The sequence below is a fragment of the Harpia harpyja genome, chromosome 2, assembly GCF_026419915.1.
Source record: "Harpia harpyja isolate bHarHar1 chromosome 2, bHarHar1 primary haplotype, whole genome shotgun sequence".
NCBI classification, from domain to species: domain Eukaryota; kingdom Metazoa; phylum Chordata; class Aves; order Accipitriformes; family Accipitridae; genus Harpia; species Harpia harpyja.
In genome coordinates, this window is record NC_068941.1 from 53,837,269 (window position 1) to 53,854,297 (window position 17,029).

Sequence of the window (17,029 nt, forward strand, 5' to 3'; positions counted from 1 at the left end):
AAGACCGCATCCATGTTCTCACCAGCTGGCCACTGCAAGAGCACAGACCACTCAGCTCCTGTACAGGCCAACCACTGCCTGCTGCTGCACTGCCCAAAGGAGAAGCAGGATTTTGACATCCTCCTCCATGTTAAACAAAGATCAAGACCTTATTCACGCTAAATGTATCAAGTGTTTTTCCCCTGACAGCTGCAAATCTGCCAACTACAGCACCACCTGAAATATTTTTGTAGGTAATGCCTAATAGCAGGCCTTTAGGCATGGCTGCAATATAAAGTATCTTATACTAAGGTAGGATAGTACATAAAGAGTGATATAGTGAGCATATAGATTTAGATGTGGTTTTGTGTTTGAACATATACTGCCTTTTGGTAATTTTTTTTGAATGTTAGAAACTAACACTTATGAAGGACATTAAGTACCTAGTAAAAGATTCAAGGTATTTTAACCTTGGTTAAACTTTAAAGTTATCCACTCAATCTTTCACTTTTTTAAATGTAGTCCATCTGAAATACATGCATCAGAGAATACTGAAATAAATCATAGAAAAAAAGAAAAAACTCAAAATTAAAGTACAAGCAGTGTACTTTCCGTTTAAGCATTCTACTTTCATAATTGAGGAAGAGGATGGTTCATACAGAGAGGAAAGCCATGGTTTTTTTCCTCTATATATTAACATACAAATTCCTAGCACGCAGAACACCACACTCTGAATTTGTATGCTATACATCCTCTGAAGGCCCTAAGTGCTTTCAGGACATCTTAAGATCCTGGTATTTAATAAAAGTGGAAAACAAGCCCCTTAAGCATGCTGTGGGCTGAATCAGAAATTTCTGACGTTACTGCATGCATACTGTGCATCACCACAAAGGCCGTAATACAGCATAGCTACAGTACACTCAAGATGAGTCAACAATATGTTTTCTGCAACAAAAAGGAACAGACATCATCTTAGGATGTATTAACAAACATTTTTATACAGCATCAGAAGCAATAATAATGTTGTATTCGGCTCCAATAAGGCACCTTCTGGTTTAGGGTTATTAATTTTGCTTTGTAAGTATAATTGATACAGAAAGAAGTAACCAAGCAGGCAACCTTCTCCTTGCCCATAAAATTAGTCTCCTACAGATGGCACCTCTCCTTTCAGATGCAAATTTCTACCTCTTCAGAACAGGGGCCCACCCTCCTGATCTCAGAAAGCAGAGCAAGTGTCTGAGAGCTAAGGGGTTGGAAGGTTAAAGTGTTTTAATTAAAAGATTTATACTACCAATAACAGATGTTCTTTAGGACACTCCAAAATCCTCTGACTCTATTTACTCGTTATTGCCCCTCTGTCAGGGATCCTGCCCCCTTAAACCTGCTTACTGCCAAATCACCTCTTTGTATGGTGCACTTGGGAGAGGGTTAAAATGCTAAACTATCACCTAACATTTTAAAAAATAACAATCATTAAACAAGTTACCATGTAAAAACACATTAGTTCAAACGCCACCCCCCCCCCTTCCTCCCTCCCTTCCTCATTTTTGGCTGAGGCATTAAAAAAAAAAAAAGACAAACCTGAAAGTGTCTAGAAGAGAGCAATAAAAAATTTAAGACAATTAGAAAAGTCCAACTTCTGAGGGTTTTTTTAGTTTAAAAGAGGGGAAACACAGGGAAACATAAGTCTTAAAACCTGTAAAACAGACTAATCCAAAACGTAGTTTGTTCTCAGATACAATCAACAGTGGTAAAGATCAACTACTGCAGCTGCTTCCAGCCATGTGACAAACCATGCATATCCAGCCACACCTACCTCCTCTTTAATTAAAGCCTTCATTTTTGCTAAGAAGAAACAACAAAACATGCAAAGGAAGAAATATAAATCTCAGGAAACTATTTCCCTTGAGGGGAACCCTCAATGAATGAAACAACCAGCCTGTTCAGTAGATATTCCAGTTTTCCGAGCTCAGAGCACAATACCTGCTACAGCTGTTCTTCACACCATATGCTCTCCAAACTTGGGTACCAATTTCCCCAATCCAAACCATGGGGGGGGAAAGTTCATAACCAATCTACAAAACACGAGCCCTCAACCCCAGCTCAGAATAAACTCCAACACCACAAGTCTATCCAAGCTCTGTTCCTACACACAGTCATGCATCCTGCACTGGACCTGTTCCTACACCCTGAGATGGAAGGGCTGGTTGAGGCACAGGCAAGTTATTCTGCAAAACACCACAAAGTGGACAGGATCTGGAATTAGAATCATAGAAAAATTTAGGTTGGAAGGGATCCTCTGGATATTATCCAGTCCAGTCCACTGCTCAAAGCAGGGTCAGCTTCAAAGCTGGATCTAGTTTTGCTCAGGGCCTTGTCCAACCAAGTTTTCAAGGATGAACACTTCATGTCCCACATGGGTATCTGTCCTGGTTTCAGCTGGGATAGAGTTAACTGTCTTCCTAGTAGCTGGTACAGTGCTATGTTTTGAGTTCAGAGCGAAGAATGTTGATAACACTGATGTTTTCAGTTGTTGCTCAGTAGTGTTTAGACTAATGTCAAGGATTTTTCAGCTTCTCATGCCCAGCCAGTGAGAAAGCTGGAGGGGCACAAGAAGTTGGCACAGGACACAGCCAGGGCACCTGACCCAAACTGGCCAACGGTGTATTCCATACCATGTGACGTCCCATCCAGTACAGAAACGGGGAGGTGGGGGGCAGGGATTCGCTGCTCGGGGGACTGGCTGGGTGTCGGTCGGCGGGTGGTGAGCAATTGCACTGCGTATCATTTGTACATTCCAATCCTTTCATTATTGCTGTTGTCATTTTATTAGTGTTATCATTATCATTATTAGTTTCTTCTTTTCTGTTCTATTAAACCGTTCTTATCTCAACCCACGGGTTTTGCTTCTTTTCCCAATTTTCTCCCCCATCCCACTGGGTGGGGGGGGAGTGAGTGAGCGGCTGCGTGGTGTTTAGTTGCTGGCTGGGGTTAAACCACGACAGTATCTGCTCCAGCACTCATCAACCCTCACTATGACTTTTTTTTTTTCTTTAATCAGAATTTCCCATGTCACATCTTGCAACTATTAGCTTCTATCCTTTCATGGTGCACCTCCAAGAAAAATCTGGCTCTGCCCAGTTACAGGTAACCATGCTGCTGCTAATCAACCACCTAGACATAACTCCATGGGGGTGAATTGCTTTGCTCAGATTACAACCTACATGTAAGTATTTACTGCTGATTCATGACAAATTTCTTGTTGTTGGCTCATGAGACAGTAGTAGACTTGGACCTGAACTGAGTAATCTGAACAGGCCATGGAACCACCATTTGTCCCTCACAGATCAGATCTGACAGGACCTAATTCAAGCTCAGATCAAAACTACCATTGTTTCTAGCGCATCTGAAAACCACTTGTCCAGCTGATTCTCAGCTGGCTCTCTAATGCCTTTCACTGTGTTTTTCTCTCTCCTAACTAGAGAAGAGGAAGGAGGGAAGACCTGCTATTTCGAATCTATGGGGTCAATATACCCAACTGTTGCTGCACTTTTTCCTCTGGGGTTTTCTTTTTTTGCTTATTTTTTCTTGGTTTTGGTTCGGTTTTTTGCCCTGGTTCTCTCTGCTGGACACAAAGGAAAAGATTTTTCCCTGCATGCTGTAAAACATAGTTTAGACACTCCCAAACCTACGACGTTAGCCCTCAGAACAGCAGTCTGCCTCCAAGCAGAGGTAGGCCCACTGGAGATGCTCCAAAGTACTTTAGAGTCCTTTTTAAAGGATTCCAACAGAAAGCCCTCAGTCTCCTGACTATTTCAAGCAAGGATTCAGTTCACCAAATGGGCACTACAAAGTCCTGGAGCAGAGTCAATTGCCATCATCTGTTAGAGCAAACGAAAGCACATGACCACCAGAGAATCCTAGATGACTGCAGGGCAAAGGCTTAAAGTTAATGTACAAGGGGGGGAGGGGAGGGGGGAAAGGAAAAAAAAAAAAGAGGGAAAAAAAAAAAAATAGTTCCTCTTGAGCCAAAACCAAGCCACTCCCCTACTATGAAAAGCTGCAATACATTATGCTGAGAGGCATGGATGTGTAGCTCCAGGACTTCACTCATATGCACACATTAGTATTTGTTCTTCAGTGAAGGTCACCTTGTGACCTCATGAGCAGAAAGGCTGGGTCAGAGACTACTGAGGTTAAATGATGGGAGTGATGATGCCCATCAGGCCTGTCTAAACAGGCCACAGCTACTCACTCACTGTTGAGAACCCTAAGAAAATGGCCAGCAAACCCTCCAAACCCAGGGGGAACAGAAGCAGCTTACAATCAAAACAAAAAATAAAGACAACGAATCATATGTTGTTTGATAAAAGTATCAGCAGCCTCTGGAAGGATTTCCTTCATAAGGCCCTTCCATCTCTCCAAGCATAAGCAACGCCACATCAAAGTCTCACAGGCCTACTGCTGTACACTGTTTCTCACTACCTGCAAGAGTCCCACCTCCAGTTATCTCAGGGACCAAAAGGCAGCAAGATGCTAGGGGGAAACTGGTCACTGGCACTGACCCTTCCCAGAAGTGATCCATAGCCACAGTCTTTTGATAACATAGACAGACGTTGAACAATTCCTGGCAGCAAAGTTATTTGTGTACAGGTACGAAAAGCCCAGAAAAGGACAGACTCTACTGCCAGGTATTGAGAGTGAAGAGCAAGGTAAAAGGAAGCTGAGTTTTCTTGCTCCTGCTGTACTGGTGCATATCTATGAAGACTGTTTCTGCCCAATACAAAGATTTAAATATTGGGGCCACAAGCATCCAACCAGGCTATCCACAGCTGAAGGTGGTGAATCTGACACAGTAGTCCACGATGGCATGCAAGAAGGAGGAAACCAATTCCTCTTATTAAAGCAAAACTTCAGCATATGTGCCCCGTAAAGGCTGGAGTTACAAGTGCCATCATCCTGGTGCACCAGTTGGGTGATGGCCTGTGTATGCGTGCCTTCCTTAAGCCCCAAGCACACCACTCAAACATTAGCTCCCTTGGAATCTGCTGAGACCAATCCAAGCAGCTGCTGCAGACTGTTGGGAGTCAGGTATCGCCGTCTTCCAAATGACAACACATACACCACTTCCCCCGCTTCCTGTAAGCGATGCTTCCGTATTGATCAACTGTCTCAAAAAGTACAGCACAAAGGTGCCCCAAACCTCAAAGGTCTCTGTGTACATCTTCAAGCTCTCAAACCACCATTGATCATTCCCCATTTGAACCTATATAGACGCATAAACCCTGTCTTTCATCACAGTTCAAAAGTAAATGAGAAACAACAATTCTTCCACCAGTATTTGTACAGTAACTTCTGCCCTACTCTCACCTTTTAACAGACCAGTTGTGTTCAGTCTGTGCTCCTCATTCATTGCACACAATAGAGGCATGGCCCAGAAATGCTTAGAATCTACAGACACCCATCTGCTACTGTTGGGAAGCCAGACCTCAAAAATAAATCTGTAACAGAGTTCAAGAGCATTGAAACTTTCATCAAGAGCTGACCATCTATACCGTGCACATGCCACTTAACCTTGGCATATTCTGGATTTGACTCTGTGCCAGTCCTGAAGTAGATGGCAGGACCACAAAGGAAGCAACTGCACCATTTCACAAACTATTGACGGAGTTCAGCAGCAGATAAATCACAGCATACTGCAGAATACCAGGCCATTTTTACCAAGTGGCACAACACATGAACTGTCTCCAACAACAGAAATGGTCACTGAACTAGAAGTTTGTTCATGCTTCTGATGTTATGGATTTAGTATGCTTAGTGACCTGACTGCATAAATAGGCATGTCATCAGCATTTCCCTCAACACTTTGCATAGATATGCTTCCACACAGATCAAGTAGATGCGCATTTTGTGACGCATTTTGTGTTTGGAAAATACACATACAGTTTTACAGACATAGCAATCACATTCTCCACAGCCACTGAAGATAAAATGCAGTCCTTTTAATTTTCAGTGAATATATTTCTATGTAAGAGGAACAAGCACTGTCTGGTACAGATAAGCAGGGTGAAGTACAGAAATTCAGTCACTAAATCAGTATACAAAGAACAGCTTAAGTAAGTATCACTTAGGCCTAGTCCAAGTATGTTTATGTTTCCTCAGAATGTGTGTTGGGGCCAAATGAGGTAAAGGCCGCTTGAGATCCTCTCTTGCATTGTATTTTTATGACTTGTTCATTTCTTCAGATGAGAAGTATCAGTATGGAAAAGCAGACAAAATGCTGAAAGATAGGGCTCTCTTAAATTCAACGTAATACGGGTTTTCTGGAGTTCCAGTGTTTATTACGTTATTAAAATGAAACACTTCAAGAATGACAAATACCCATCATTGAATTGTGACTTAAACATCAGTGAAGATTGTTGGATGGGAAAAACCTTAGCCAAGGAACATAGGTTATGTTTTAGATCATTCCATCACCAGTCTCTGCTAAGTATAACAACAGGAAGCAAAGAATGAAAAAACTTCAGAGAGCAGCTCTGGTAGAAGCACTAAGGTACATCCATCATAATAACAGTCTGCCTATCTCCCATGAATTTAAGGGGATACCTAGGCTCACCTAGGAGCTGGCTTACTTTGAGGCTCTTACCTCTAAGCTCCAAGTATATTGTTGTATCACCCAACTCCTGACTGGGCAGACTTTAAAAAGCTTGTAGATGCTCCTGTCACCTATGCCACAGAAGACCAAATGCCACCTATCCTGCAAATTTTTAAATACTCCTTAGAGAAGCACCTGTATGTGCTGCCGGGTCAAGTCTCTAAAGGGATTGGCCAATTGTACTTTCAAAGCCTCAACAGGCTTAGCAGTCCTGATGGCCACCTGAGCCTGTGTAAGTCTTATGCAGAAACATGGGACCCTCTGAATGCCCTTTGAAACATGGGCAAGCACTAAACCAAAACAAAAATCTCAGTAGGTCATAAAAGCTTTAAGTCCCAAGAAAAGGAACAGAATGTCCACAAATCACTTCTCTCCCTTTCTCTGGTCTCCATTCCATACCATTACAATGATTATCTAGGCTGAGAAAATACAAAGAGGAACAACGTCTACACTACAAAAACAAAAACTCAAAGCAAACCAAAACCAAAACCAAACCAAAACAAACAGGAAAAAGTGGTGGCAGAGCTTGAAGCATTCCAAAAGCTGAGTCCAAATTTTTGGAAACTATATTTTAAAATGTCAATTATTTTACAAACCCATTCTTAAGCTAACATCCGGTCACTAATTTTCTAGTAATGATGACTTCATTTTAGTCTTCAAATAGGTCCTCTAAAGAATTTAACTTTTTGTGGAACTTTGTTCTATCTCCACTGACAACTCCAGCGATCACCTTCTATCCAAGAAAGAGAGATTAACTATTTTTTCATAAAAGCAAAAACATGCACAATGCACTCGATGCCCTATATAAAGCACCTCGTAACAGACAAAAGCAGGGATACAAAAGAAATTTAGTGCTGCTATTTCTATTATATTCATTCCATCCCACATAGTTTTCCTGCTGCTTCTATGAATGTTGCATAGAAATTTTAACCACACAGTTTTTAAATATATAAATGTCCAAATGCAAACACTAGATGCTTTTTATATATATTTTATAGTAAGACTGAACAAGTCTAAACATTTGCATACTATAATAAAATCAGTTTCTGAAAAATTGTGTTTAACAGAACCACAAGGGAAGAACTTTACCAAGGCATAGAAGTTACATGACCTTAAATTAGGTTGTGCCCGAAGGCATGCTAAACTGTAATTTAAATTGCGCATTTCCCTAATATGCTGTGAAAACTCCAGAAGAAAACGGAGCTTCACGAGCACGACATACGTTGCTGTTTGTTGTATCACCTCACTGAGACGCTTTGGAATGAATTCAGTACTCTGTTCTGCTGCAGGGGCTACACAAATGACAGCCAAGAAAGGCCCAGGATTTACAGTTGTCTCTTTTGTGACTTCCACACAAATACACAGGGACCAAGAGATTTGGTGGTTGGCTATTTTCCCGAAGTACAGGCCCACGTTGGGATTCGTTAGTGCAGAACACAGCCCTGTGCAGAACAGGGGTAGTTATAATACTGTCGCCCTGAGGAAACTACAGAGATGCAGGAGGGGTTACAACACTGTCGTCCCGAGGAAACTGCAGAGATGTGACCGTTGCGATGATTCGACACCCTTGAGGCAAGCTGTTTACAACAATCATTTCAGTTGACTTAATTCCCGCTAACTACACCCAACCAAAACACTTCACTAAACTCTATTTGAGCATTGCTTCAACGTATCCATCCTAGTCAGGTAACTTTAAGGATGGCAGCACACATGACACGGTAACTCCCAAAGCCAACAACTACGATGCCAACGAGAGGGCTGGTACCTCAGAAGAAAGTCTCCCACCACTTCTCCAATCCCCCCGAGGAGCAACGAGGGCAGGCACGGCACTGAAGCGAGGCATAACATGCGGCAGCATGACTAAACTCTGGCGGCTCAACGCCAGCCGAAGCCCTCCAAATATAGTGCGTGTGACATGCCTGGGAGACACCTACATACGTGTTGCTCAGGCAGGGACCGAGTAAAAAGACAGCAAATTAAAAAATAATAACAACATTAATTATATGATGATTAAAAATTATACATATATATAAAAACAAAACAGTCTCCCACCTTGCTTGATCTGGCAAAAATTACCACAGGCGGGGGAAGAAAATGCCTACCGCCCGCTCCCGCCGCCCCCAACCGCCACACACCCGCTCTCCGGGCGCCTTCCGTGGGGAAGGAGGCACCGGCAACCCCGGAGACGGAGCACCGGCGGCCCCACCGCCGCCAGGCCGGGCCGGGCCGGCAGCCCCCGGGAAGCAGCAGCCGCCGTCTCCCCCTCCCCGGCTTTGTTGTGGTAACCGCGCAGGCAGCCGAGGCGGATACTCACACGCACGGGAGGAGAGAGGAAGAGAGAGGAGGGGAAGGGGGAACCGCGCAGCGTTGCGGCCGCCGTCTAGATGCCAGGCTCCTACGCAGACCGGGCCAGCCCCCTCGCGTCGTCGGGCGGGGAAAGGCGGCGCCTGAGGGGGGGGGGGGCGGGAAGGGAGCCGGGGGCCGGGACCTCCCACCGGCTCCCTTCCCGCCCCCCCCTCAGGCGCCGAGTCTGCGCTTCCCTCCCGCCTCTCTCGGCTCCGCAGGAAGCGGGGAGAGAGCTGGGACTGTCGCTGAGGCGATGGCGCCCCATGCTGAGGTGATAGTGCCCCAAGCCGAGGTGATGGTCCCCAGGTTGAGGTGATAGGGCTCTAGGTTGAGGTGGTGGGGTCTTATGCTGAGGTGATGGTGCATCAGGTTGAGGTAATGGGGCTCCCTGTTGAGGTGATGGTGCCACATGCTGAGGTTATGGTGCCTGAGGTTGAGATAATAGTGCCCCAGGCTGAGGTGCTGGACTCCATTTTGAGATAATGGTGCCCCACGTTGAGGCAATGAGGCCTCATGCCAAGGTGATGGTTTTCCGTGTGGGGGAAACAGTGCCCCAGAGCGATGTGATGGTGCTCCATATTGAGATGATGGTGCCCTGGGTTGGGATGATGGCACTCCTGGTCGATGTGCTGGCAGCCTATATGGAGGGGATGGCAACCCAGGTTGAGGGGATGGTGCCCCAGGCTAAGGTGACAGTGACCCACCTTGAGGTGATGGTGCCCCATGTTAAGGCAACAGGACCCCGGGTCAAGGCAATGGGCCCCTACATTATAGCATTATATACACACACACACATATATATATATATATATATACACATTGCAGCACTGAGTGACAATCCTGAGGAAATGGAGGGGGGAAATTGATCTGGAGGACTTCTAGGGACATCTGACCCAAATCTTTGGGGTTGGATCAGGACCTTTCCCCACATGAACCTGATCTCAACATCCTTGAATCTCAGTAGAATTATTGCAGAAACATGGATGAAGCCTTCAGGCAGAGTTTCATTACTTCTAGCACTGCCTAGGTAAGTGGTGGCTACCTACTAGTGATCTGCCACCAGGAAGTGGTAGTGTCCTGTGTAAGGGTGGGAAAGGTTCCACCTCTTTCGAAGGGGTCAGTTGCAATATCAGACCTTGGCATTTCTTTAATAATAGTAATGTTACATTTTAACAAAGTAAGAAAGAACTATGTGAAAAGAAAGACTCTAGATTACTGATCTACACATTCAAAACTAAAAATTCAACTTTACTTTGGCCCCATTGTTCATTATGAAAAAGATTTAATGTCATGATCATGTTTTTTTCTGAGCATACTGAATTTTGAGTTGAATCAGGGCTGTGCAGCCAAGACAACCGTTGTGTATATGGCCCTATTTCACTTGGCTCATGAACACACACACACACACACACACAGAGGCACACATACATGTATGTATGTGTGTGTATATGTATCTTAGGTACCTCACATTGGACACTAAATGGGTAATTTTGTCCTTCTTTCCTGTGTTTCAGGTTCCTACCTGCAAATAGGCAAAATACAATACTGTTGTCTCAAAAAGGTGTAGTGAAAAATAAAATCAGTTCATATTAGTGTAACATACTTTGTGGAAATGTGGGCAACAAAAATTAATGGTTATCTTCTGAGAGCAGTTCACCTAATTTTCAGTAAAGGAGGAATGGGGCCTAATGGAAAGATAGTATATGATCGTGTAAAGTTTGTATCTTAAGATCTTTATGAATTACATTCTTGTAAGGAGAAGAAACCTGTGTAAGTAGAAGTTTTGCTGTTGTGATATGTAAACATTGAGGTAAAGTTCTATCAGACAAATTATGTCTGCTTTTATAGAGACAGATTGTTTGTATGGTTTCCACTGAAATGTGTCTGCATTTTACGTTTTCAATCAAGTCCAAAGCATCTACCATTGCAGGGAAAGTTTTAAAAGGCAAAAAACGTTGACAGTTTTAAGCCCCTTCATTCTACAAGCCTTTGAGAAATAATCACAATCATTTTCTTGAGTTTCTTGAAAGGTGTTAAGTAAGATTTAATATACTGAGAAGTGTAACAGATAATCTCCTTTTCTCTTGCTCTATTATCTAGGGTTTGTGAAATCAACAGCATCCACTAGCCAGTAATTTTGTTCTCTCTCTTTCCTATGATTATTTCTAACAGTGTTAGTTATCACTCTTCCATACCACCAGGTTTAAAAGTTCACGAGCGCTTCGGGGTTTTGTGCCCGAGAGGCTTTTAGGAATTCATATAAACTCTTAACGTGACTGTAACTACAATGCAGCACCACAGCGGTTATAAAAAAGCATGTAACTAGTTCAAAGTTGTAAGAATACTAAAAATATAAACTAAGTATGCACTTTACACACCTTTTTTTGCTTATAATGTAAATTTCTATTTTAATTGAGAAGTGGTAAATTGCTAACCTTTATAGCAATGTGATCTGAGCCAGAATGGCTCACAAAACAGAAAGTAAATCTGAAAAAGCCTTTAGGAAAGTATACATTTTAAGCATGTCTAAACATCCTAAAGGTGCAAATTTATTAAAGTTTAAAGTTTGCAGTACTGTGAAGGTGAAAGTTGCAAGACTGTCACTAAAGACATACCTAAAAGTGTGTTCAGACCAGTGTGACTTTGTCTAGGGTATGTTATAAACAGGTAAATTACACTCCTAGCTCAAAGGAAAAAAGAGAAGATGCTGACTCTTCCCCCAAATCAGACATCATTTCTGTTTTAAAATGAGATTAGTCTTATCTTTGTAGGAAAGATACTTGCTACAATGCTTGAATAAGGTAGAGTTTGAATCTCTTATCTCATGAACTAGTTCCATGACTGAGCAAATAGTTACAGAAAGAGAATAAAATAAGCCTCAATTCACAAAATTGACCTCTGAAGTCCTTTTGTCTTGTACAGAAAAGTAATTTTTAAAGTACAAAAGGGGAAGTTCAAATAACACTGAGGTAAACTTGAAAATTGCCATTGACTTTAGTGGAGCTAGGATGTCATCTAGAATATTAGGAATTGCACCTCAGGTTGAAAAGTCATAGAATCTTATTAAAAACTAAAAGAAAAACAATCAACTTCCCCCTAGCTGTATGGATACACACTTGAGTTGATTTAGACATATCTAATTCAGGGTATGGTGTGTAAATCCTAGCTAAAATTGGTGGGATTACTCATTCAGACGAGCTGTTCTTGTGCGTAAGCATTGCAGGACTAAACCGTGGTTGCAGGTAGGTTTATGTTTTTATCTTCCTCTCCACTTCTGAGAATTAATACCCTAATAAGAAAATAATCTCTGTTTACACAGGACTAACAACGTTACATGCTCTGCTTCAGGTTAATTTAAAAATTCAATTCCCTTAAGTAGTTTTGACAGAGGCCCAGGCAGTTTCCTGAATGCATTTGCAGCAGAAGGCCTCTACACACTCTGTCTGGTTTCTTGTGTGGATCTTTATTAAGATCCCAGAACAGATCTTGAACTCAGTCCAAGGCCCTGTATTTTCTGAAATCTTTGAGGAATAAAGTGTGTGCTGGGAGATGGATCTTTGCTTTTTGTTTTCTACCTGATAAGAATAAAATAACTTTATAGGAAACCTTCTGGCATGTTGGGCCTTATCCAAAAGCTTTCAGACTCTGCAACAATCTCTCTGTTGGTCTTAGTGATCAGACGTATTGAAAGAACCTTGGTCCCCAAGCCCTTCGGTGAAGCGTCAGGAAGTATTGGCACATAGTAGTTCGCATGGGAATGGATTGTCGTTGCAATAGTATTTTCACTATTATGATATGATGATTTTCACCTGTAATCACATTAGAGACATTACTTAAATAATCAATTTCGGACACTCTGTGAATGGTCTGAGCTTGCATTTAAAAAGTCTTTGTGCAATTTAATATCCACTAAATAGAATAAACTGTGTAATAAAATTATATTTAAGTTGCTGTAAGGACTTTGGGTCAGATTAAGGAGCAGTGTCTCTTTTGGTCAGTGACTAAAATGGGAGCTAAAATCACTTCAAAACTACTTTGAGATTTTGAGAGGAAATACATTGCTATGCAGACCTCTAACAGATAAAGGCATGTATATATGGAGACAATTTTGTATAGAAGTCAGGCCATACCATCAGACACTGTGGGTTAGGTTAGAACTAGGCTGGAAAACATAGTGGTGGAGTAAAACATTTGTTGTAACTTAGAATCCTGACTAGCTCCGTGCCTGTACTGTGCACATTTCCATGACACTGCTGTGCTGCGAGCTGACACCCGACCTCCCCAGTACAGCGCAGTGCCAGGGCTGTAACTGAACCTTTCGGACACCTGTACTGTTCATGCTCAATGCCTCAGCTCGATTAGTGTCGCAGAAGCATAGGGAAGTTTGGTGTCTGGTTTTAAAACGGTGCTAGTTGCACTCTTGGAAGTTACATGGAAATGCAAACATTCACAAGATCAGGGCCTTGGTATTCATACCTTTTCTTCATCAGGCTAGTACAGTTCATTTTACAGAAGTAACTTTTTTACAGAACATGAATAAATCAAAAGGACTCCAACCTCAGCAACAATGGCTGTTGTTTAAAAGATAAGATTCAGGGCTATTTTGCACATTAAGACCGCCAGAGTAGTGGCAATCTGTAAAGTGCTTCCCAGAAGTCTCAATACCTGTAAACACTTCTACAGCGCTTAACTTTCTTCCTGGGATATCTGCTCTTAAAATGAAGCCCATCACTAAATGCTTGTAAATCCACTTTTGCAGAGTCTGGCTTGCATAAGGAAAGCATTGCCCTTTACTCCTACTCTGAGGAGACCAAGGCCTCCCACTTTGGCAGTGGTTGGCAGCTGCTATAAACCCGCCAATTCGGAGGAGCTGTAATTGCACCACGCCTATGGTGAGGCGAACATGCATCCCAGGCACAGCCGAAATATGGCAAGGCTTTTTGCCATACGAGGAACTTCTGTTCTCAGAAACTGCCCCAAGCAATTACAAAACATCAGACCAGCGGAGGGAGAGGGTGGCGATGGGGGTGCTGGCAGGCTTCCTTTGGGAAGGGTTCTGCAGAATCACGGTTGTGTCATTTCAACTGCTGTTCTGTGAACTTTTTCTTCCTGAAACCCAGTTATTTATGGACTCCTTTGGCTCATCAGAGGGGTGCAGGCGGAGGGGTGCATACAGCGCTCACTCAGGAGGGGGTCTGGACCTCCGAGATGCCCCAAGTCAAGGCTGTGTCCCGACCTCAGGCCAGGGCCTCGGTTCTGCAGCCAGACCCTCCCGGGCCCCACCGGGCCGAGCGGCGGCCTGCGGGCTGCAGTCCCCCAGCTCTGCCAGGCTGCCCGTGGCGGAGGGGCGCCCGGTAGCTTTCCGGGGGGCGCAGCTCCACACCGCAGCCGGCGGGGATCGCCGCGGGGAGGCACCTTCCCCGCCTCGTTTCCTCCCAGCGTCGTTGCTGAGCGCGGGGACGCCTCCGCGTCCCGCCACGGCGGAGGCCCGCAGGCCAGATCCCGGCGCAGGGCGACCCGCCCCAGCCCAGCCCCGCCGTGGGGCGGCGCGGCGGGCGCACATGTACCCGGTCCGCCCGCCCGCCCGGCAGGCACCGCCCCCGCCTCCTCCCCCTCCCCCTGCCGGACACCGAGCGGCGCGGCGGGGCCTCCCCGGCTGCCGCCACGGCGCTCGGCTCCCGCCGCCCACCGGCGGGCAGCGCTGCCGCCTCAGCGGCCGCCAGGAAGCGGCCGGGCCGCCGCGCATCCGCCTGCCGCTGGGCATGAGCTCCGGCTCCCCCGGCGGCCACAGCGGTGCCAGTGGCGGCGGCGGCGGGCGGCGGAGGAGGCGGCGGAGGAGGCGAGGGGGGGCCCCGGGAGCGGCGACCTTCGCAGGGGGCTGTCGCGGCGGGAGATGCTCTTGCTCCCAGCGGCGCCAGGAGCAGCATGTTCCCCGGTGCCGACAGCGCTAGCAGCACGGCCGGGCAGCCCGAAGCGGCGGGGGCCGCCGCCCCGGGCCCCCCGGGCTCGCACGGCCCCGGCGGCGAGGCCGGCCGCCGCAGCGCCCCGGCGGCCGCCGCTGTGGCTGGCGGCGGCGGCGAGGAGGAGGCGGCGGAAGATGAGGAGGACGAAGATCCCGGCTCGTCCCGCTTCGTGCTGGCGGCGGGGCTGGGGCTGCTGGCCGTGTCCGTCGTCCACCTGGGGCAGGAGCGGGCCGAGGCGGGGGGCGGCGGGCCGCCGTGCCTGGCCCTGCTGCTGCTCCGCCTCGCCCTCTACGGGGGCTGCGCCGCCGCCGCCGCCGCGCTGGGCACCCTGGTCGTCCTGATGGGTCGCGGCCGCCGCCGCCTGCCGCCGCCGGACTTCGCCGCCGCAGCACCGGTCCTGCGGGTCGCGGGGGTAAGTGGCGGGAGCGGAGCGGGGCGGGCGGCGGCGGCGCGCCCTCCCCTTCCCGCCGGCGGGAGAGCGGGGAGGAGGGGGACAGAGGTGGCGCGGCCCTCGCTCCGCCGCGGAGCGCCGGGCCACCCGAACCCGCTGCCCCGGAGCCCGCCCGCTCTCTGCCGCTCGTCGGGGCTTTAAACGCGAAAAGTTGTGCTGGAGGGTAGCAGGCGGGCAGGAAGAAAATCAGGTCTTGGCCCCGAGAGAGACCTTCGGATTGCGGGAACACTCGTAGGGCAATGTGGTGGTGTTGGCTGTGTATCAAATCGTTTTCTGCTCTTTCAGCTGAAATGTCATTAGTAAAAGAGGGAGACGTGCTCCAAGAGCCAGTGTAGCGTTGCTGAAATGCATGCTCTGAAGTTGGGCAGCTTTAGATAGTGTTATGATAATGCCTTGAGGAAGTGCCAGCGCATTCCCAAACCGCTGCAGACCTCTATGCAAAAGATAAACAAGTTTATTTTCTGTACCTCTTCTAAAATGTACTAATTCATGTCCATGAGCTCTTCGTAGTTCACTGCTTAGGAGTATTTTTTGGTTTCTTTGGAACGGGACTGGTAGTACAAGATTTTCGGAGACTGACTGCAGGTACTAGTCAAAATAACTTTCCTTCCATCCACACCCCAGCCCCCCATCACGTCATCCAGTGCTCCAGAGCTGATCCTAGACAGGCCTGAAAAACTACTGCTGGAAATGAGGACCTGTCTGCACTCCTGTTCTGCCCGCGGGTCGCAGGGATGTAGTGTTTGACATCGCAGCCAGTGACGCTGGCTGGGTGCCCTTGGCCCCTCACCAGTGAGTTGGCAGGCCTTGGTGGGGTGCGTTAGTACCTGAAGTGCTGCGGCAGTAGACAGTACCGCCTAAGTGCTATTTTACTTCGATAGTGTCCCATGGGATACCTGAGAGTGATCTACAAAAAAAAGGAGCATAATTGGTGCCACCTTGGTGTACAGCCTAGCTGTTCTGGTGACCCAGTTCATTACGTTTAGTACGTGTACTCTTTTTCTTAGCAGCAAGTAAATAATGCTGTCACTTCTGTGTTTCTGGGGCTGCAGTTGGTGCAGCTGAATTTGCAAAAAGCAGAGGGTGCTGGCAGGGCAGAGAACCTGTTGGAAATAACTTGCTGATGTATTTGGCTGTCTTTCCCTCTTGCCACTCAAATCAGCTAATGACCTGCAGTAGTGGTTTATTCCTTCGTTCTTTGACCTAGGGAGGGAAAGAGCCTGTGTTTGTGAACAATACATTTTTCCAGGCCTGCATCTAATAGAAACTGGCAGGACGTTATTGTCAGTAGAAGGGATTGCTGGCCAGGGGATGGTGACTTCAATGAATAATAAAACTCGCAAAGGTGCATTCGGGATCTATTTGTGGCAGTGGGTGTGTGTGATACTTGTTTTGTCTTCTCGGTAGACTTTTTAAAAATCCTCTTTGCTTTGAAGACTCAACATCATACTCGGTTTTTTGAAGGGAGTGAAGAATAAATAAGTGTGTACGAGCGTTAGAAGTGGGAAATGGGGAAGTGAGAAGGCGTAACGCACAAAGTCAGCAAGTGATAAGCAGAAGGTACCTGTCCTGCATGTAGGGTATTAAGTTGGTACAGCTAGGGATTGTTCAGCTGGTTTTTGTCATAGGGATGCT

General features: G+C 46.2%; 2 protein-coding genes across 6 annotated transcripts in view; one reads left to right on the forward strand and one right to left on the reverse strand.

Annotated features, from left to right (window-relative positions):
* Window positions 1–9,070, reverse strand: part of CFAP97 (cilia and flagella associated protein 97) — a 36,847-nt gene extending 27,777 nt beyond the window's left edge. The window contains exon 1 of one of the 2 annotated variants that reach the window (XM_052779848.1): window positions 8,949–9,070. The gene's annotated coding sequence lies outside the window, so the exon portion shown is untranslated. The remainder of the gene's footprint in view (window positions 1–8,948) is intronic. The other variant, XM_052779847.1, reaches the window with a different exon arrangement.
* A 5,537-nt stretch (window positions 9,071–14,607) lies between these two features.
* The window catches only part of SNX25 (sorting nexin 25), a 92,860-nt gene continuing 90,438 nt past the window's right edge, over window positions 14,608–17,029 (forward strand). For 2 of the 4 annotated variants that reach the window (XR_008234106.1, XM_052779852.1), the window contains exon 1: window positions 14,608–15,355. Coding sequence is in view for 3 of the 4 variants with exons in the window: in XM_052779852.1 (XP_052635812.1) it covers window positions 14,906–15,355 (450 nt within the window). In the remaining variant the exon portion in view is untranslated. The remainder of the gene's footprint in view (window positions 15,356–17,029) is intronic. The other 2 variants (XM_052779850.1, XM_052779851.1) reach the window with 1 other exon arrangement.